The following is a 21,654-nucleotide window of genomic DNA, read 5'->3' as shown; positions in this document are numbered from 1 at the left end:
AACAAGATAAACCAGGTCTCTCTCTCTCTTTCTCTCTCTCACTTTTTATTACAGTGAAATTAAGCTATTCATTAACACTCCAGGATGAGGTGTGAGGTGACAGGAGAAGAAGCTGGGGTGGGGATCCCTTATTTGTAGACCATAGAACTGTGAGGTCCGCAATCACTGAAGCCTGAAGCCTTGGTCATCAAAGACAGTGATAGGTCATTGGCAGGGAAGACCAAATAGGACTATTTATGAGGAGGTGATACCAGGCAGGAGTCATGGTCACTCTCTGGTGGGCTGTACAGGTAAGCAATGTATAGGCAGGAAGCACTGGAAATTAATAGGCATAATGGGGAATAAGTCAGGGGTCCCAAGGGGCTCTCCGGATATCAGTTCTTCAGTGGGCAGAAGCACCATAACTGTGGTTGGAGGACAAACAGGTCCACATCTATCTGGTGAGACCATTTCAAGACCGTCTCTTCTCTTTATCCCTTCATTATGCCAGGTGGGCAGAGGGCAGTGTGGATGCAGAAGGCCGCGAGTTTGGCTGGCTTTAGGAAGAGGAGACTTGTCTATCTTCTGATGCAGCCTAACAACAGTTTTATACTGGCACACATTTGTGTGCCCGTGTAAGCATAGACAGATATAGAATGGTGCATTTTAAGCAGTAGGACACCCTCGATCTTCCTTGTCATCATCTCCTCAGAAGCAGAAGCATGTCTTCCTAGCTTTTATAAAGCAGCAGTTCCCCGTTTTCTTTCCCTCTTTGTTTCTGTCACGCTGTAATCTACTGATGAGCTCTTAAGTAAACATGTCTCCCTTTCCTAAAATATAGACTCTGTCAGAAAGATCCACCTTACCACAGAGAGAGAACTGAATGAGGAGCGGAGGTGGGAGCTTCGAAAGTGTAAGGTGTGAGTAAGTAGTGTAAGTCACCAGCCTGGGTGACTCAGGGAGACTCTCTTCCAAAACACAATTGGGAAGGGGCTCTGGGGTTATCCCTCTGAGGCAGGGGACTTGCACAGCGTGCACAAAGCTCTAGGTCCAACCTCCTGTACCACAACCCCTCCCCCCACAAGAAATCAGCCAGAGATTATTTATCCATCTTCCCTGAAAGTGCAGCCATAGCTAGTCTTAGTAATTGAAAGAAGGACCTTCATGTTTTAAGTTTATGTGTATACTTCATGGATGCATATAGCTGTGAATTGTGTATGTATCCATAGCTACAAGACACCATTTGGTGTTAGAAATCTCAGGTTTAGCCAAAGTTTATAATGGTACTATATTATTAAATTTAAAAATAAGGATTTTAAAATGCTTAAGATTTGTGGGAAATTTTATATGAGTTTCTGAACCCTCGGTTCTCCAAGTATCACCTCCTGGGCAGTATCCCTCGGGCACTTGCAGGAAATATGATCCGCAGCCTCCCTACCTTCATGCCACGGAACTCCTGAGTAAGAATCGTGTTTGAACATATTCCCCAGCAGTTCACAAGACCATTACAATTTAAGGCGTTAGCTGGATTCTGAAAGACTTGGTAGTGGTCAGATCATCCCGGGAGCAGTTGGGTGGGTGGGTGGGGGGCACTTGCACTGAAGCCGAGGAAGGAAAGGTCAGCTGGATGCAGTGGGCACTGAAGCACATGCTGAGCCTCCGAAGGGAGAGCATCTGCGCGCGCTTCGCTGCGCCAAGGAGAGCATGTTGTTGTGTTTAGTGAGCTCCTTAACTCAGCATATCTCCCACTGTTATTGGAGTTGGCAGTGTCAAGAAAACATTCAGAGGGGGTAGGTCAGTCAGGATGGTGGAAACCATGCCTTTCTATCCCGATTATCACTGGAGAGTGGTACTCAAGCTATGTGCATTATAAGTTATACAAATGATTCTAATATTCACACAAGAAAAATTTTAAAACATATATTAGTCAATTAGCTATTGTCGTAACAAGCAACTTGGAGTCTATTAGTCCAGTGGATGTATTCCTGAGATTTTCCCAGCTGGGTCAGACACTGTAGCTAGTCCCTAGTTTCTCATTCCTTTCTCTGGCAATACCACAAGGAAGACTTAAGAATGGTGTGAACTCTGGGCTGGAGGCAGGGAGACCCCTAAAGCTCAGCTGATGAGCCTCGGGCTCAGTGAGAGGTTAAAGGTGGAGAGGGGGCTGGAGAAATGGCCCACAGGTTGGGAATGCTTGCAGTTCTTAGAGGACCAGGATGGGTTCCCTGTAACTCACAACTACCTGTAACCCAGGACATCTGATGCCCTCTTCTGGTCTCCACGTGCTCTGGCATGAATGTGCTATATATATATATATATATATATATATATATATATATATATATAAGCTAACACATAAACACATCAATAAATTTTACAAAATAAAAGTGGAGGTGGGGTTGAGGAAAGCCACCCAATATTATCCTCTGCCTTCCACATGTGTGCACACTCTCTCTCTCCTTCCTACTATATACAGTACTACCCCACACCTACATCAACACACACACATACACACACACACACACACACACACACAAACTGACATGGGCTCGTCCCCAAAGAGTTAAAACTGCCACCCTGAACCCCCGCCCCCAATTTCAGATCCTAAATTGTAGATTTTATTATTAATGGGAAACATAAGTAGCCGAATTATTCAAGCCTGATTCATTTAAATAGCCATTTAATCAGACCCTAGAATGCCAGCATGCAGGGTCAGTGCAGGAGACAGAGGATGTTAACACTGATTCTGCCTCCCAGTGCTTCCATGCAGCCGTGACAAATGCCTTTCTGACTTGGTGAAAGCCAGAAGTCCCCTCTCCGTCATCACACTATTCCGTGTTCTAGGTCAGTGCAAGGACCAATTGCAATATGAGAATCCTGTTCTTTGTCAACTGGAAAATTGAAGCTCCTTCTCTAGCTGTCCTTAGCCACTGACCCTCGGCAGCGTGGATAATCTTTCCTTTCCCCTGAGCAGGTTGCTGTTATTTTGTGAGCCTCCAAAGGGGGAAGGAAAAACCGTTTTCTCAGTGTGTGTCTTCTGTTGAATGTACCTGGCACTTTGGTGCTAAACGGGCAATAAATCATAATAAATGGAAACGGTCGCCCATGGCATGATGTGATTGAGTCGTTTAGACAATCACTTTGTGTTGACAAAAGGGACGGTGATTATGCCAGAGGAATTCGAAGGCGCTGGAAACAAATGAACTAGAGAGATTGCTTGACAAATATGAACGGCTTCCAAGGGCAATGGCCTATGCTCATCGCTGCTCAGCCTCGAGGCCCTGGACCCAGTGGATGAATATCTAATGCGCTGCTAATTCTCCTGCCTTGCCTCTGTGGAGGCCTCCACCCCCTGTTCTACCTCTGCCTCAAACTTGCCTTCTAAGTTCAAGTTCCAAGGGATGTGCTTCTAAGTGGCCTGTTGACCCCGTTCCGTGCCTTGAGGGTGACTCAGAGGGCAGCTCCCAGCCCACAGCTAGTCTAATACACACTTGACCAGGGAAGTCATAATCAACCATGATAATCGATGCAGAGACTGCTTTGACTAGAACATTCTGGAGACATATTGTGACGCCCCGCTGGGGCTAGTGGGTCGGGAATATTTTTGTATGTATTTCCGAAATGAACACAATGGGAGGATTAGTGATCCTGGGTCATGATGCAAGCAGGACTTCAGCCTTTTCTACTTTAGGAACAGAGCACAGAGTAAGTGAAGGGACAAGGAACAGGCTAGAAAGCAATTTCCAAGGCTTGCAGAAGGCTCATTGGTCTCCACTGTGTCTCAGATGGGCCTGCTGGCTGCTTGGAGGACTGCTTGAGGTGTGTGGGAAGGGGAAGTGAGAAGAGTGACTCAGACTGCTTTTGTTTCCGTCCCAGAGACCATGTACTTCTCCTCTGAAGCCGCTCAAAAACAGCTCGGATGGAAAGACAAATCCATCAAGATCGCTCCCTGATCACTGACCCGCAGATTCTCTAGCCGCGGTAGTAGAGCAGAAGCCGTTGCTTCTGCGAGGCCTGAGGTCAGCTTGGGAAGCCCCGAGAGGCAGCTGTGGGCTGAGAGTAGAGCCTATAGACCCCGTAGCCTGCTGGATCTTCCTTTAATACATCATTTTAAAGTCGGTTTTCTTGTCCCTCCCACATCTACTCGGAGAGCTATCTGGGGCAAAGCAAGGGTCAGGCACAGAGGAAACCACAGCTGCAAGACTCCCATAGACCGGCAACTACAGTGCTATGGGGGCCAGTGGAAAAGGAAGGTCTAGTGGGTCTTTTTACTAGGGGCATTTCTTTCTTTATTCCCTTTCTAAACCATGGCCCCGTGTAGCCCAGGCTGGCCATGGACTTGCTCTTTGCCTAAAGGTGATCCTGAACACCTGATCCTCCTGTCTCTGCTCCCAAAGTGCTGAGTCACAGGCATTGAGCCAGCATTCCCAGCTCAAGTCCATTTTCAAAGGCCAAAAGAAGATTCCACTTGGGGACAAGGCGTCTCAACTTCTTCTGATGTCAAATGTTATAATGTAGTTTCTTTATTCTTCCTTTCTCTCTGGGAGGAGGTTGACCCTACAGAGTAAGCATCAGAAGGACTTTGCCTATTGCCTCCGGTTGAGAACACGGTTTTTTGCTCTACTCCAAGTTTGATGAATTGTCCTGGGAGGGACAATAGGATAGTTTTAAGGAACGAAAATGACATATCTTTTCAGTCTTTCAAACATGTCTTACCTTTGAGGCCCAGGGCCAAGGCAAGTTGGTTACTGCCCTGAATGTCAGTGTTCTCTGTAATGGCCTGTAGTGTGTTTGATGTCTATATACCTCATAGGATGCCTAGGAAGGCATGGGACCTACTGTGGTTGTAGTGCCAGGTTTAAATGTCTGAACTGTGAATCCAAACAACACAGAGTCTGTTCCAGGATCATTTTCCCCAATGCGGCAGATCACCAAAAACTCCTATGCCTCTCTTTTCTTAGCAATGTAAAAGGCTGATAGTCCCTGCCTCTTTTGAGTCTTTGTGAAATCTGAATGAGCTGAAGAAGTTAAGACACCCTGTGGAGCACCTGGCTCGCCGAACAGTTAAGTAAAAGCAGTGGTTACTGGTGGTTGTCCAAAAAACCACCAGTTCCCTAGAGGCCCTCTAAAGTCCTCAGACCGGACTAAATCTCATAGAAGTATCCTACATCGGATCAGCTATGTGCAGATGCTAACTATGAAAACTAAGAATATATGCTTACGCACAATGGAGCTGTCTGACACAAGTGCCAGAATCTGAGACCCAGGGCACCAGTCACACCTCAACGCAGAGGCCATGCTGGGACACCAGCATCCCCTGAAGCAGGCAGAGGAAAGCTTTTGAATCAGGCCAGCAGGGCACAATGAGGTGGAAAGAAGAGCATCCTCTGAGGGGAAGCTGGGCTTAAGTACATCGTCTATAGTTTACTACCTGTGAGACCTTTGGGGGAACTGTTCCATCTTTCCAGGCCTTCATTTCTTAACTGTTAACTGTTATCCTCTTCCACTACCTTCTTTATAAAACTGACTTATAGGAAACACTCAGAGAAAGGCTTTATACATTATAGAGCAAGGACTTTTTCTTATTTTTATCGCTTCCTGAGAAAAGGCTCACCTTCAAGTCTATTATTTGGGGATGTGTTTTCAAAACTGAAAATGCTATAGAAGGCTATGGACTATCTCCCAGTGTGCTCAATGGCCCTGATGTTCAGTGTGGAATTTGGGCTGGGAGATGTCTGCACAGTGTGGTGAGCTCTCTGAAACTGTGTGCTGGCGTTATTGGGCTTCAGTAGGATCTGATGCAAGTTTTAGGAATACAGCTGGCCTCCTGACCCCCTGACCACAATCTCTGTTTATATCCACCTGAAACCACTGACGAAGCTGGATACAGGGTGTCTCAGAGGCTGGCTGTTGTTACCTTTCTCCTTTTTAGCATTTAAGCTTGAATGAGTCAAGCAAGTCAAAGGGATTTGTAATGGCTGCATGGGCCAGTCTTCACAGTCAACATTCCCCACTGTGATTGGCTCAGGATGAGGAAAAGAACAACCCACTTTTATTCTTGGCAACATCTTTCCCTGGGACACAGGAAATGCCACAATGTACCAAAGAGGCAATAGTTATAAATACATTAGGAGGGGTAGGTTCGAGCCCCCAAAAGTTAAGAGGATGTACATAGATATAGTTACTAGTTTTATTAAGCTTATTTCTTTCCCCTAAACTCTTTTCTCCCTCTTGCTCCAGCTCCACTCACTCTGACCCCTCTTGCTTAAGCCCAAAAAGCTTAAGCTTTTTGTTTTGTTTTGTTTCTCATTACAGATGGTTGTGAGCCACCATGTGGTTGCTGGGACTTGAACTTATGACCTCCGGAAGAGCAGTTGGTGCTCTTAACTCCCAAGCCATCTCACCAGCCCCAAAGTTTCCCCTATACTCTTAACTGGAAACAGATTAAGAGATCAGGCGCACTCAGTGACTGTACCAGGCCGGTTATTCATGTGTAAATCTTTCTTAGCACTTCAAGTTCAAGCCCTTTACTTGAGTTCTTTCATCTTGCCAGCATAGCTTGATTGAAGGTAAATGGGAGAGGGTATGATTTTTGCTCTAATGTACCTCAGATTATGAGGAATCTCTATTCTATCATTTTATAGGAAACTTTCATGAAAATGGTGTGATTTTCCTCCCCCAGATTTACAGCTCTATTAATGTTTCCTTTTCAGGACCTAAACCTCTAAGGCCGTCTCTCTCTTTACATGTGTGTTATCAGTTATTCCTGAGTGGACTATTGCTGCTTTTAGTAGTATATGTGTACAGGGGAGTGTGTGAGTCTATGCGCATGTGCCTGCAGATCTGGGGAGGAGTGTGTGCAGAGGCCGGAGGGTAACTGTGGGAGTCAGTTCCCCCTTTCCACCATGTTATCCTGGGTTTGGAGCTTAGGCTGTCAGGCTTAGCAGCCTTTACCCAGGAACCATCTCCTTGGCCAAGAGCCATAGTTAATAATTTTTTTTGTAAATTAAAGATTTATTATTTTTAAATTATGTGTATTTTCTGTGGGTATGCACACCTGAGTATCAGTACCAGAGGAGACCAGGGGAACTGGAGTTACATGCATCCTAACTGCTGAGCCATCTCTCCAGTCCCATCATGTTTAATCTTAATGTAGAACTATAATATAGTTTTTATTTTTGTCTTGTTTTTATAATAGCATTATGGAAGACTGATTGGTGTGGGAATAGAATGAGAGATAATTAATTATCTCCCTTGACAAATATTTTGATTTGGAGTGTCTATTAGAAGAACACCAGTGTCAATGAACTAGATAAGGTAGAATGCTACTGCTGTGTGTGTAATATGTGTGTGTGTATGTGAGAATGTATGTGTATGTAAATATGTGTTGTGTGTATGTGAGTGTATATGTGAGTATGTATGTGTGTGTATGTAAGTCTGTGTGTATGTGTATGCATGTGTGTGTATGTGTATATGTGTGTGTGAAGCTGGTGACAAATAGGACGCCCACTAAAATAATGACTGAATCAATGTCAATGTCAAGGTGACCATACTAAGGACCTAAGTGTCATGTTTTGATACAAGAGGGAATTAAGGCCAAACATGATTGGAAAAGAGTCAGGCACTTCATACTGGAAGGATGACTAAATTGGAGGTGTGTAAGAGAGCTCCCTGCCCCTGCCCCACCTTTGTTTCTGCTTCACCCTTTATTCAAACAGTGAGGAAGTTATTCTCATCCATGAGGCAGAACAATGGGCTGCCCCTGGGAGCAGGAGCAGCACATGCATTCCGAACCTTGTCTTCCGTTTTGACCTTGTAGAGTTTTGACCTTGTAGAGTTCACATTCTAGGGAAAGAGCACACTTAAAGAAATGACTATGGTGACTCTAACAGACCTGCACGTGGAATGGTATAAAGATAGATGAATGCTTCTTAGAAATACATTTTTGTGTTAATGCATCTGAATAATGATGGTATTCTCCTGAGCCTTTTGTGTTCCTGTCAACAATTTTATGGCTATGCACATATGTGGGATGGCCTCTGCCTCCATCCGAGATCTGAAGATTGCAGCTGAACTTCAATTTCATTTACAAGGTGCGGTTTTCTTAACAAGAGCAAGGAAGCAAACCAAAGTGCCTTCATTTCTAAATTGCCAAGATTAGGTGGATACAAAAATGAAAGTGAGTGAAGGCCTCAGGATCCTGGCCTTCCTTCTTTATCATTTCCTTGACTCTTAAGGCACAGAACACACAGGTCTCTTGGAAAGAGGCGAGCCTGTGAGAGTGATCTCAGTGCTGTTCTGAAACTGCTTCCTGCTCTTCTTTACACCTCAAACTGAGGGAAGGCCCCCCACGGTCCTCTCAGGCGGCTGCAGTCCCTTTGTTTCCAGCTGCTGTTTGTCTGTTTGTTCCTTTCCATTGGGCTCAACAGTGTCTGTAACTGGAACCAGAGCTGGATGAAGTGCAGTTTGTTTATAACTGACGTGGCTTCACTGTGAGACGTGCTGGCTTTTCCTGTAATTGAAGGTCTTTAGTGACCATGGCAACATGCTTATTAGCTACCAAGGTCAGTGAGTGTTCTGCTCGTTTGTTGGTGAACTGCAGCTGACTTCCCTGGAGGGTATTTAGGGGACTCTGAAGCCTTATTCCATGCCATCAACAATCTAGGTGGGAGAGCCCACACCCCTCTTCCATCCTGCCGTATACTCAGCTCTAATACATTTGCCTCATGATACCTGAACTGTCCTATCCTCCTACGACAGGAACCAAGAACCAGATGGTGTCTGGTGCTCCAGACCTGGCAGTCTTGTAGCTATGGAAACTGAAAAATGAACACATAGTTGAGCCATGGAGTAGCTAGGAATATAATGCCAAAGCAGGGCAGCTCCAGAAAGAACCAGAGACAGTCATGTGCCCAGTGAGTGTCAGGGACAAGGGATGAGCAGAGGTCTCCTGGGACATGACAGGGGAGGTTGCTTGCCTCTCAACTTTGAGGTGTCTTCCATATGTACTATCCAAACGTTGTAATCAGGAGGGCAGAATTAGCCAACAGCTCCATTTGAAGCTAAATATCAGCACTGATTTCTGACAGGATTAACTATGGCCAAATCATGGGGTCACACTGGGAGCTCTGTGGAGGTTATTTTTAATCAACCTTCCCCACCAGGTAATTTATGAAAGTGCTAATAAGAAAGAACAATGTTAGCTTTTGACCAACGGAATAATGGTGGCAGCAGCTTTCTGATTTGGAGAGCAGGAACGATCTAAATCAAAATCTGTAATTAAAAAGGATAATGACTTCTAAATTAGTTTTTATTAATAGAATTAAGCCATGCTAGGTCTTAGATGATATCATAAATTTGATATTAAAATGCTCATCCTTAATGAAAACATATATGGGCTGAATAATTTAAAAGTCACATACTGCATGTTGGTTTATAACAATAAATATATTAATGAGCAATGTGACTTAGTTTGAAGAACCCGTATTGCCAGATAAGTATTTGTGGCTGCTTGTAGATCTGTGTCATATATAGACTAAAGTCATACTACCAGGGAGAAGTTTGACAGACTGGTCAGAGAATGGCCATTCCTTACAAATAGCCTCAGGCTGCCCTCTGTGTTCTGTGTGTCTGGTCTGAATAAGAGGGGACAAAATCAGTCAGGATGATTAGATTGTCCCACAAATAACATTCATCCAGAAGGGCTACTGAAATGAGGGGCAGTGGGATCTGCTTCCCTGGCTCTAAGTGTCTGGTTTCAAAGCCTTGAGAAGCTAAGGCAGGGCACTGCCTGGGGCAGGAAATGAACAGAGCACCTCTCAGTTGGAGTCTTGGCAGCAGGCTGCCTGTTGAAGGCTACTGAGCTTGCTTGGATTTTCTGATGATGACTTTGTCATCTGTCCTTTACTTCTGCCATCTTGGCTCCTCCACTTCCTCCTCTGCTGCCAATCACAGGGAAAGTCCAGGATAGGTTCTCTGGTCTTTCTTTATCAGGTACTGGTAAGATCTTGTTTCTGCTGACCTCTCTACCCCCCCAGCACCCCCCCCCCCCCCATGTAGGGGTGTGCTAGCATTTCTCACTACCTGGAAAGACACAATGTTAGTGTCTTCTAGTTCCCCCTCACTAATACAGGGCTTGAGTTCTCACGGCCAGGCGCACTAGACTTTACAGTGTCTGGTGTAAAGCAAGGGTTCTTCTTGGTCTCCATCCATTAGAGGATGAGCCTGAAAGTAAATCTCTTCCTGGCCTTAAATTATTCCAGGGGAATTTCTAGTAAATACAGGAAACACCAGGGAATAAAAAAAAGAAGAAAAAAAAAAACCCAACAAGAGAAAAATCAACAGCTTCGAGATTTGGCCTCCAGACTAGTGATGACCTGCCTGTATTTGAAGGACTAAAGGAGATCCATGAGGTAAAGGGGAAGCGGCTACACAATCGCGTCTGTTTTACTAGCTTGGCCAACGCAGGGCTTCTCGATGGGAGGGGCCATTGGCAACTGGAGACAGAGGGCAGATTAAGTTCATTTCCGACTCAGAGCAGGAAGAGCTGAGGCCTGCAGTTGAAGCTTTCTGCTTCTGGTTTTTACTTAGCACCCCTACCTAACTCTGTACAGGCTATTCCTGCCTGAATCCCTCTATGAAATGCTCGACCACCACAAATCTCTGCTGAGGACTGCCATACTTGCACCTGTAACCTGTTCTTTCCTGTGATCAACGGTTGCAGAGAGAATTGCAGTTCCATGATGTTGCAGTGGTTGTGGGACAGCACCTAACAGGCTTTATAACACCATTTCTCCACCCTAGTTGTGGATGTGGGGGGGTGAGGGCGGGGCCTGGGGAGGGGGAGGGACATCTATTAGAACTTGATAAAGAAAACCCACCAGGTGCAGCTTGCCAGGCTGTACCCGATGGCACCCTCTAAGAATATACCTGGAGGAGCAAAACTACCAATGCTTTGCTTCTTTCCAAGCATTACAGGGACGTCTCAATGTTTTCTTATTTGGTTCAGAAGAGGAAAATGAGACCTCCAAGTGCTCAGGATCTCACTAAACACTGGTGCTTTTCAGGATTGATATCTGTAATTTTCCACACGTGTGTGCTCTTGGCAGTGAGATGCTCACACTACAATTGGGTGGTCCTATGAAATATGCCACTGTTTCTCTTTCCAAATACCGTCTCCTACTTTGGGGCTGATAATGAAAGCTGTATATTTATGCAAAGGGATCAATAAATCTTTCACAAGAGAGGAATTCACCAGGTAAAGATGTCCAAATTTTCTCTTTTTTTAATCTAAAGACATCTTCCCAACCCATACTTGTATCAATTATTTATTTCTGTGTCACAACTCTGTTTGCACAACACATTCTCATACTTGATTTTGCCCTTGAATGGTTTTTACCCTTAGCTGAACCTATCCAAGCCTTAAGGATGATGTCCTATTCAAGTTGTCTTATTGTAGACCAATGTTTTAAACTAGTATTCTAATTCATTTAGGTAGTCTCTGTTTTCCACATCAAAGATTCTTCAAATGAAACCAATGTTAAAAGAAGGAAGGAAGGAAGGAAGGAAGGAAGGAAGGAAAAAAGGAAGGAAGAAAGGAAGGAAGGAAGGAAGGAAGAAAGGAAGGAAGGAAGGAAGGAAAAAAGGAAGGAAGGAAGGAAGGAACGAAGGAATGAAGGAAGGAAGGAAGGAAGGAAGGAAGGAACGAAGGAAGGAAGGAAGGAAATGTCCCCTAAACAGGTTGAATATGAATGAATCCCCTTAGTTTGGCCAAGGCGGTCCTGAAGACTAGGCATGGCACTTTCTAAACATTCCTGTTTCAAACTTCAGCTGCCTGATGAGCAGTCAATAGCGCGATTAGACAGAGGAGAGACTTGCAATCTTGGCTTTTTGGGTGAGGCCGTCAGAAATTTCCTTTGTGTCTTCCGTGTCTCAGTTATCCTCCTCACACACATCCTCTTTACAGACATCTTCCTCACAGACATCCTCCTCACAGTTATCCTCCTCACATTTATCCTCCTCACACACACCCTCCTCACACACATCCTCCTCACAACATCCTCCTCACACACATCCTCCTCACACACATCCTCCTCACAGACATCCTCCTCACAGACATCCTCCTCACACACATCCTCCTCACAGACATCCTCCACACACATCCTCCTCACAGTTATCCTCCTCATACACACCCTCCTCACACACATCCTCCTCACAGTTATCCTCCTCACAGTTATCCTCCTCACACACACCCTCCTCACACACATCATCCTCACACACATCATCCTCACACACATCCTCCTCACACACATCCTCCTCACAGACATCCTCCTTACACACATCCTCCTCACACACATCCTCCTCACACACATCCTCCTCACACACATCCTCCTCACAGTTATTCTCCTCACAGACATCCTCCTCACACACATCCTCCTCATACACACCCTCCTCACACACATCCTCCTCACAGTTATCCTCCTCACAGACATCCTCCTCACACACACCCTCCTCACAGACATCCTCCTCACACACATCCTCCTCACAGTTATCCTCCTCACAGACATCCTCCTTACACACATCCTCCTCACACACATCATCCTCACACACATCCTCCTCACACACATCCTCCTCACAGACATCCTCCTCACACACATCCTCCTCACACACATCCCCCTCACACACATCCTCCTCACAGTTATTCTCCTCACAGACATCCTCCTCACATACACTCTCCTCACAGACATCCTCCTCACACATATCCTCCTCACAGACATCCTCCTCACACACATCCTCCTCACACACATCCTCTCTACACACATCCTCCTCACACACATCCTCCTCACAGTTATCCTCCTCACAGACATCCTCCTTACAGTTCTCCTCCTCATACACATCCTCCTCCTGCGGGCTTGAGATGTCTCTCACTGGTTAAGAGTTCCTGGAGGCCTGCCTGGTCTGGTTGGTAACAGAAGGGATGATAACTCACTAGCGTGCTTCACTGATTTCCTTTAAAGTCACCAAGCCCAAGCTTCCCCAGGCTTCCCCAGGATTGAAGCTCTTTCATGTCCAAATGGCCAGAGACACAAGAGTCTGCTTAGCCCAGTGATGCCTCTGAAGAAAGCCTCCTGGCAATGAGGGAATCCCTCCTGATTATCAGCTTGCTTTGGTTCTGTGGATGAGTCACTGTCTCTAGTCACTGTGCTATATATAGGTCCATTCTGCCATCAGCAAATGGAAACCTTCCAGGCCCTATTCTCAGAGAAGTGTCTGAGCCACAGTAATGGCAGCAGTGGCTTGGGTTTCCTTGTGATCTGTGCTTCCTCTAAATAAATAAAATACACAGATGCCCCCAGGTTCTGAGTTATTGGAGGGCCCGTGAGTTTTAAAACTGTCAGAAAAGTGTGTTATGAGATTATACAGTCCTCTGTTCTTTGAGAAATAGCATTAGTGAAGCTCAAAAACAAACTGAAGAAAGAGGAATGAGTCATGAAAATAAACTAAATTGTGCATATACATAAATATGACGCAGCTATTGGTCCCCATTCTCGTTTCCAATTTTGAAGGAAGTCCCTTGGCATTGGTGAGGCTCAGACACTGAGGCACATCTATTTCTCTGGGTTAATAGTGGGACATCGGAGCCCAGAACAGTGAGGCACAGTTGAGAGGGTTAGGGACAGCCTACCATACAGACACATGCTTTGAGATCTCAGCACTGTTCATTAGAACACATGTTGTCTGCTGGAGTTCACAAATGTTGGTTAGTGGCAAAGATACTTTAATGAAAAACTGTTCTCCATCATCTAAAAATGGCTCCAAATGATAACCAGTATGTGACTTTCTGAATTCTCCCATCTTTTCCATGAACACATCTATACTTTTGTGTGCAAATTTCATTTTCCAATTATCTTAAATAGAAATCAATGTTATATAGGATGATATGACCACAATGTGTTTTTTTAAATTTATTTATAGTGGAAAAATAAGCTATCAAAAACTAGTCTAATAGACTAGCTAATTAATAAATTTATAAAATAAAATGCTAAGGAGTCATTAAAATTATCTATAGAAGTATATTTAACATCACAGAATAGTATAGTAATATAAACATTGTTAGAGAAGAAACCAAAATGGTTATATGTTAGAAAGAAAACTAGTTTCCTTCTTTTGATTATTTTTAGTTTTGAAATAGTTTATAACCAATAAGTAGTATGTTGTTAAGATAAGTAAAAGTAAAGGTTACCAAAAAAAAAAAAAAGTACTTTTAACTTTTTCCAGAAGCAATTTGCTGACCAGAAATTACAGAAAATAGACATGTCTCCCTGGATCTTCTCCTCTGGTGTTCTTTTCTTATTGCCAAGTAGATGTGCTGATTTTATAGTTTGTGTAGGGTAGGAAAGGTTCAAATAAAGATGGAAGATACAAAAAGCTAAATGAGGAAAAATATGTCAGTGAAAATTGTTAACATTGTTCAGATTGAGGTAAAAACTTAGGAAACCCCTACTCCCCAAACCCCAAAAGGCAGCTTGAATATCCAGAAGTGGGCATAACCTGCACTTACAGAAGGATTTCAGGAACTTGCAAAACCCGTTTCCCTTTACCAAAAGGAGTGGGTTCCCTTAACTCTGGCAAAGCAGACACATGGCTACCTGTGGTGTCTTATTATTAGTATATCAAAGGCCAGGCTCCTTCAGCACCACAGGTACCTGCTACATATTTCAAAGTCCACACTAACACCCTAGCCCTTCTCACCTCCTCTCCTCCCCCACAGTCCCCCCAGCTCACAGGCTTCCCACTCTCCTCAGCACTCGCTCTCCTTATAACCCCACTATTCCTGATCTGTGCCTCTTTCCCCCCTCATACTTCTTCCTACCCCACCCACTCTGTTCCAGCTTCTCCCCTGGTCCTGTCTGCTAGCCATGCTCAGCCTACTTTCTCTCTCTTTTTTCTGGACTCTTCCAGATGCCTCTCACTAAGATATGATAGTTCTTTAATGCAGCTTCTTTGTAGATGACATTAAAAATGGAACAAATTTAATATACATTTGAGCTAATATACAAGCGTGCTGCAGTTTAAATAATTTAGTTTTTATATTAGGATTCTGAAGATGGTACAGGTAGGAATTCTTGTTTTAAAAGCTCCCCCACCTCAGGCATCTAACTCAGTTGCTGTTCTTATTTGGGGCTCATGTTTGTATTACCTTCTCATGACATCAGTAATTTTAAGGTCCTTCTCCACATGATATTGCACTTTTTGATTGCACTTTTACTAGATCATAACTTTCTAGAGGGGCAGGCCTTTGACTGTGATATGTCCTTTCCAGCCATCCATTCATATATACAACATAGAGGCTGCACAGCCAGGTGGCGGGTGGGGCTCTGGGCACAGTTGTTCTTGCAAACTGATCCAGTAGCTGAAGAAAGCCTTAAGAACGCTATGATCCCCACCTCACATTTTACAATAGTGTGCTTGTACCTACTTGCCAACCCCTGTTCAGTGCCACCATGGAGGTTCCCCACAAAGGCGAATGTTGTACCTGTTCTCTTAACTGACATCTGTGTTAAGCTCTGATGAACAGATACTGCCTGGAAGAAGCTCTTGTGAGAGCAGGTTGGGGCAGAAGGAGCCTAGATAAGCAAGCCACTGGAACCTAACAGATTCTGCAGAGGCAGGCCCTCATTCCAAAACCGGTCAAAGGCAAGAATCAAAACAGCGTGGCAAGTGATGGTCTAGCAGGCTCCTGCTGACTGCTCCTTTGAGAACCTCATTGCCTCTCATCTACAGGCCCCAGGGCTGCCGAGTTCCAGCACAATTCACCAGATAAATCAAGAAGATGCAACGGCCCTGTGCTAACTCTGCACTAGTTCTCATTGGTGTCCCGTGCGTCTCTCTTTAAAAATATTATGGTAGCCATTCACAAGTTTTCATCTAACTCACGGTGAGCATTCTATTCAGGTTAAATGCAGCAGATGCTTAGTCATCTCCCAACCAGAGACGACTCCATCCCACTCTCCCTGGCCACATCCTCACAGCCGTGTCCCACCTTCTCAGAGGTGGCTTAGTTTAGACGTGAGTGGAACTGTGTAGGATTCTGTGTAAAGAGCTCATTTTGTTTAACAAGATAAGCTCCAACCATGTTGTTGCGTATGCCTGGATTCTTGTCTGCATTAGTTACTCTTACAGCTGACACCTGACAAGCAGCCATTTAAGGGAGGGAAGGCTCTCTCTGACTTACAGTTCACAGTAGGGAAGGCAGGGTGGTGGGAGCAGGACAGCCGCTCACAAATGCAGAGAACAAGCAGGAAGTGAGGCTGGCCTACAAACACATGAGATGTAAGGTTCGTTTCTAGCAACTCCCTTCTTCCAGCAAGCTTCCAGAAGCTTCCACAGCCTTTCCCAACAGCACCATCATCAGCTTGGAACCAAGGGTCCAAAGACATGAGCCTATGGTGGGGTGGGGGTGGGTTATGCACTTCACATTCAAAGCAAAGCGTGACTGGAGATAGTCTAGGGCTCGAGGCACCACATCTCCTTAATGCATTCCTCTACCGTGGCCATTTAGGGTACTTCCATGTCTTGACTATTTTGAATAGATTCAGTACTATTATCCCTTTGGGATTCCATTCGAAGTCTTTTTGATCAACCCCTCAAGTACAACTGTTAGGTCCCAAGGCAATTCCACTTTAATGGTTTGAGGACCCACTATACTGCTTCCGCGGCACACCAGCTTACAGCCGTTGTAAGGGTTTTTGTGTTAGTGTGTGCCGTGTGTCTGGTTGTGGTAACCCATGGTGAAGTGTTATCTCTTCGTAGTTTTGGTCATCACTCTGATGATTACTGATGTGGACTGTCTTTTCTTATGCTTGTTGATGTCTGTGTTTCTTCTTTGTACCCGTTAACAACCAAAGCATAATAAGGACCACCTATTTAGAACTTGAGTTGCCTCAGGCTTTTGGATACAGAAACATAGATTCTCCCCTCAGGCATTCTATGTGAAAGACAAGAGGAAACAGTTTGAAAGTGAGAGTAGACCTTGAGTTCCTGCTATTTGCTCTCTCTTCCCAGGTGAATATTTTTTTAAAATAATAAATCACAAAATACTCATTACATTGTTTTTGAAGATACTATGTTCACTTCAGCAGGAGACAACATTTCAACTCAGTGCAGGAGATCGGGCCTTTTGTCTGTAGGCTAAGACTGTCTATAGATGTCTCGTCACAGATATGCCAACCAGAACAGTTATTTACGCACCAAACTATTCCACAAGAGCCAAGAAGGTCAGGTGAGAGACCACTGTGTCTGCTTCTAGAGTAACAAAAGGAAAAGATACATTGAGGAAGGCAGGAAGGAAAGTATTGGCTATAGCACCAGAAGCAGCGCATGCGCACAAACACACAGGGTAAGGGCGAGGGCGCGGGTGCTTCTTGCACTAGACAGGGAGAGAAAATTAAGTCCAGGCTTTGGACTTCACTCCCACTCCCAGGCCAACTATGGAGAAACGTAATGCCATGGACTGGGAGACTAGAACAGAGTTGGGGAAATGTTGATGGTATGGTAGGGAAATGCTTAGTAGGGAGCAGGCAAGGCAGCTAGCCACAGGTTTCATCTTGACCTTAGTGCCAGGGCTGCTGTGCTGATATCCAATGTCTAGTACAGGATGCCCATGAGCAGAGCTGAGCTCACAAGCCGAGCATCAGGAAGAGCCTGATACACCTTGGGCAGCATGATTTCTAGTCTTACACATTGGGCGGCATGATTTCTAGTCTCTGGGTGTGGGCTGGAGCATCCTTCCTTTCTCCCCATCACCGAACATGTTTTTAGTAGAGCATCCCAGTGTAGCCCTGGCACCTGTACCCCAGTGGTACAGTCTAAAGTTTTATCCTGTGTTGCTGCTAATTGTGGCATAGGCCTTGATGCTCTCAGAGTGTAAACTGGGTGGCTTCTAGAGCAGGTCCTAAGAAGGTTTCTCTATCCATCTGGATCCTCATGTACACATGTGAGCTCCACTGTCGATGTTTCTATGAGAATTCTTGCCTTCTGGGACCCTACCAGAGTCATATAGTATGCCCTGCTTAGAGAGATATAGGCCTTTTGAGCCTAGTTCTTCAAGATTTTCTGAATTCCTTACACAAGTGAGTTTGAGAGACTATCCATGTGGTCAGCTGTGGTCCACAGTCCACAGACACAGCGATGACCTCATTTTCAGTTCACACTTTCTGTGTCTGTAGTCTATCATTGCCCCCAAATACCTAAGATAACAGACACATACTCTGTGTGCATGCCCCATCCCCAATTCTGTCTTACATGGCCTGGGGAGGGGCCTCCACGGCTATGTTTCGATATAAAAGGCCCAAGAGATTCTAGCAAATATCGAGGATTAAAACCATTTCCGGAAATATCTGCCAGTACCCATAAGTCTCTTCTTTGACCACAGCAATAGGATGCTTGATGTTTATAGCAATTGCCCCTTTCAAGAATTCCAAGTCCTCTCATCTCCTGTGCTTTTCTCAAGGAGCAACATGTTTTGGTGTCCGCGTTCACTTCTTGGCTCCCTGTCTCAGACTCCCCACGATTCTCATTTATGTTCTCCTATTTTCTGTTGGCTCTTTATGGTTCCTCTCAATCTTCAGAGCCCTGCACTAAGAACCCAGGCAAGAAGCAATAGCAGCAATGTGAGGTCCTTGTTCTCGTGGAATCTGAATCCCCTGAAGTGAATGACTACGCCCAGAAGCAGGGAGAGAGAAGAGGGGGAGGCAAAGTAAAGCTTCAGAAACAGAGATGGCGCCCCTTGGTAGACTTGGGGAAAGGATTCCTGAAGGGGCAGCCTTTAACATGGGTCCTGATGAAATGAGGAGGAGACACTTCAGGGAAAGGGTTTTTTAAGCTGAGGGATCAGCTTATGCTAACCGTGAGGTGGGGATACGGACTCGGTGGTGACTTGTGCAGCTGAGACAGAGCTATGTGAATGGATGTCGTACAGGACAAGACATAAGGCTGAAGTGGTTGGAATGGAGGAGAGGGTTGGTGTGAAAGTGAGGAGTGAGGCAAGCAGAGCTCAGCTCTGGGAACTTGCTGTATACATGCGTGCATGCGCGCATACACTGTACACATGTGTGCATGCACACATACACATCTGAGTGGGGAAATCGGGTAAGTAGAACTGGGCAGCTAGGAGGTTGATGGTCCCACAAGTAACATCCAAGGAATCATCCAAGGAATGATTCAAGTATGGTTCTTTAGGAGGCAAGGTTATGAATAAAAACTTGAATACAAGAAACTACCCAGCAGGCACTAGCAAGGTAGTAAGGCTTTGGTGTAAAGAAAGAGACAAAAAACAAAGCAAAGCAAAGCAAAGCAAAACAAAACACCTCCCCTGCAAAAATAAGCTAAACAACCCAGCATCAGTGGGTGTATGCATGTGTGCACATGTGTGTATACGTGCATGTGTGTATGTGTCTCTGTGTGTGCACATATATGAATTTATGTGTGCATGAGTGTGTGTATATGTGTTGAATGGGAAGACAGCTGGGGACCCTGGAGGAGCAATCAGAGGTTCTAACCCACTGATCTGTAATGTTGACTCTTACAGAGAGGCCCAGGGCTAGAGAATAGAAGCGGTTGCCATGGCAAGATGGGTGGTCTTTGAGAAGACACTCTCCCCTTTAAAATGGTTTTGATGGAATTTAGATTTTAAAATGCAGCTTACCACAAGGAAAGAGAGAGTAGAGAGAACACTTTCCTTTTCAGAACATTAACCAGAGAAGTAGCGCAGGGTGCAGTTCCAATGGGGGTGTGATTAAGTGTTCTTCCTATATATTCCTCAGAGAGAGCGTTTCTTTATTAGAGAAACAAGATGGTTTCCTCACCCCTGCACTCTGACAGACTAGACAGAAAACCAGGAACTGCTTTTCATGACTGGAGCCTGGCTACCTAAGGTGCAGGTTACCCGGGCAGGTTCCCGGATGGCTCAGGATGGGAGGCAGCCTATGCGAATGGCCTACGGTGAGGTCTGTGGTATGAGGACAGGCCTTTTCCCACAGTGTTTGTTCACCATAGCATTTATTTTGAGCTGTGTGCCTGGCTTTGATCTAACCCAGATAAGCAGTTCGTGGTTGTAATTCTCAGGGAGCCACTGCTCATCTTCCAGTTCTCTCCTCAGCCTAGCCATGATGGAACAGCCACTTTAAAAAAAAAGGATATTTCAATTTATTGCCAGCACTGTACTTCTGTGATTTTAAGAAAACAGATTTAATGGTAACACTTCTTCAGCAGAGAGCTCTACCTAATCCTTTATTAATTCTTTGGGCAGTTAATACAATGTAGTCCTATTACACTCTTCTCAGTTCTTCCCCCGTATCTTCTCCCATATCTGTCCCTACCTCCCTAGACCCAAAGCTTCATCTCCTCTCTCCTTTAAGACATTTAATAATCTATCAACTCCAATTTGTGTTGATGATTTAGATGTGGGGCTATCTATAAGACTGTGGTAAACTGGCCTTAAAGAAAAACTGTCTCCCGGCTCCCCAGAAACCACCAACTATCTATTGCTCTCCAGTCAGGGGTAAGGGCTCAAGAGTCCCTTCCCACTGCATGCTGGGATGCTCGCTGGCTTGCTATTGTGCAGGCAACCACAGCTAGGTGAGTTTATGAGCACTGAGACCCTGTTACCCTCCACTCCTCCCTCTGGGCTCTCTGTCCCCTGCCCTCCCTGGTCGGCAATGGTCCCTGTGTGTTGAGGAGGGGTGTGATGTAGATGTCCCATCTGTGGCTGAGAACTCCTTAAGTCTCTTATTTTTCTGCACTCTGAGAACAACTAGTTTTTCACCTGGAATCCTGTAGGCACTTCTCTCAGCAGCCCCTAAGACCCCCCCTTGTCTTCAATATCACTTTCCTGCCTCTTAGGCTGCTGAAACTAAGGGACACCCAAACCTGCCCTCTTCACTTGCCCTAGTTTATTATTGCCTTTACTAGATTTTAAAGACTTCACATTTTGGAGCTCACATAACCGAGTCCCCACTAGCTAGTCTGTACATACCCCCCCCCCCCCGCATTTTCTTTTTTTCTTTTTCATTTTTCCATTTTTCATCAGTGGGGATTTAAAGTAGAGTCTCACAAATACCAGACACGTGTTTACTGCTGAGCTATATCCTTAGCCCATATTTACTCTTTTAGTTAGGATTTTTTTCCCCTAGGCTGAACTTGAACTTACTCTGTAGCCGTGAGCTCATGTTTATCCTGCCTTAGCCTATCTTGGATTTGGAGAACAATGATCATCTATATTAGTTTCCAGCATTTGGGGCCAGTTTGGTGGACTCCACTTGGGTCTAGTACAATGTATTGTGGGTGAGCATTCCGCATTAGAACTCGGGAAGCCCTTGCATTATGATGCTACCAGCATTTTCCTATGTGCTTCCTATGAAGAGTCATGGAGATAAATTACGGATGTATAGACTGCATCACCTCCAATCACCTTTCTCTATGCCTTAAGTTACCTTGCTTTCTTATGCTATAAATGCCCCCCCCCCCAAACCCTCTTCTTGGCTGCCTCCCTACATACTTGGCCAGCTGGGAAATACACTTTGCTTTGAGGTGCTTGTCTGCGCAATGTGCATACCGTGTGCTGGACAGAACAGGCCTGGTTCAGTACTACTCCCATCCCTTAGGCATTACCAACTT

General features: G+C 45.0%; 1 protein-coding gene and 1 long non-coding RNA gene across 19 annotated transcripts in view; one reads left to right on the top strand and one right to left on the bottom strand.

Annotated features, from left to right (window-relative positions):
• Magi2 (membrane associated guanylate kinase, WW and PDZ domain containing 2) overlaps window positions 1–21,654 on the bottom strand; it is a 1,485,406-nt gene that overhangs the window by 19,626 nt on the left and 1,444,126 nt on the right. Inside the window, exon 23 of one of the 18 annotated variants that reach the window (XM_006535747.4) lies at window positions 17,230–17,283. The exons of 16 other annotated variants lie outside the window; for them this stretch is intronic. In XM_006535747.4, the coding sequence (XP_006535810.1) occupies window positions 17,257–17,283 (27 nt within the window). In that variant the 3' untranslated portion in view covers window positions 17,230–17,256. Of the gene's footprint in view, window positions 1–17,229; window positions 17,284–21,654 lie in introns of those variants that run through there. One more of the 18 variants, XM_011249777.3, reaches the window with a different exon arrangement.
• On the top strand, window positions 3,574–4,099 carry Gm52763. Its single transcript, XR_003955723.1, has 2 exons — window positions 3,574–3,684; window positions 3,856–4,099. It is a non-coding gene; the product is annotated as a predicted gene, 52763 (long non-coding RNA).

Source organism: Mus musculus, chromosome 5 (genome assembly GCF_000001635.26).
Source record: "Mus musculus strain C57BL/6J chromosome 5, GRCm38.p6 C57BL/6J".
Taxonomy (NCBI): Eukaryota; Metazoa; Chordata; class Mammalia; order Rodentia; family Muridae; genus Mus; species Mus musculus.
The sequence above is the reverse complement of the archived record's forward strand: the minus strand, read 5'-3'. Positions and strand labels throughout refer to the sequence as shown.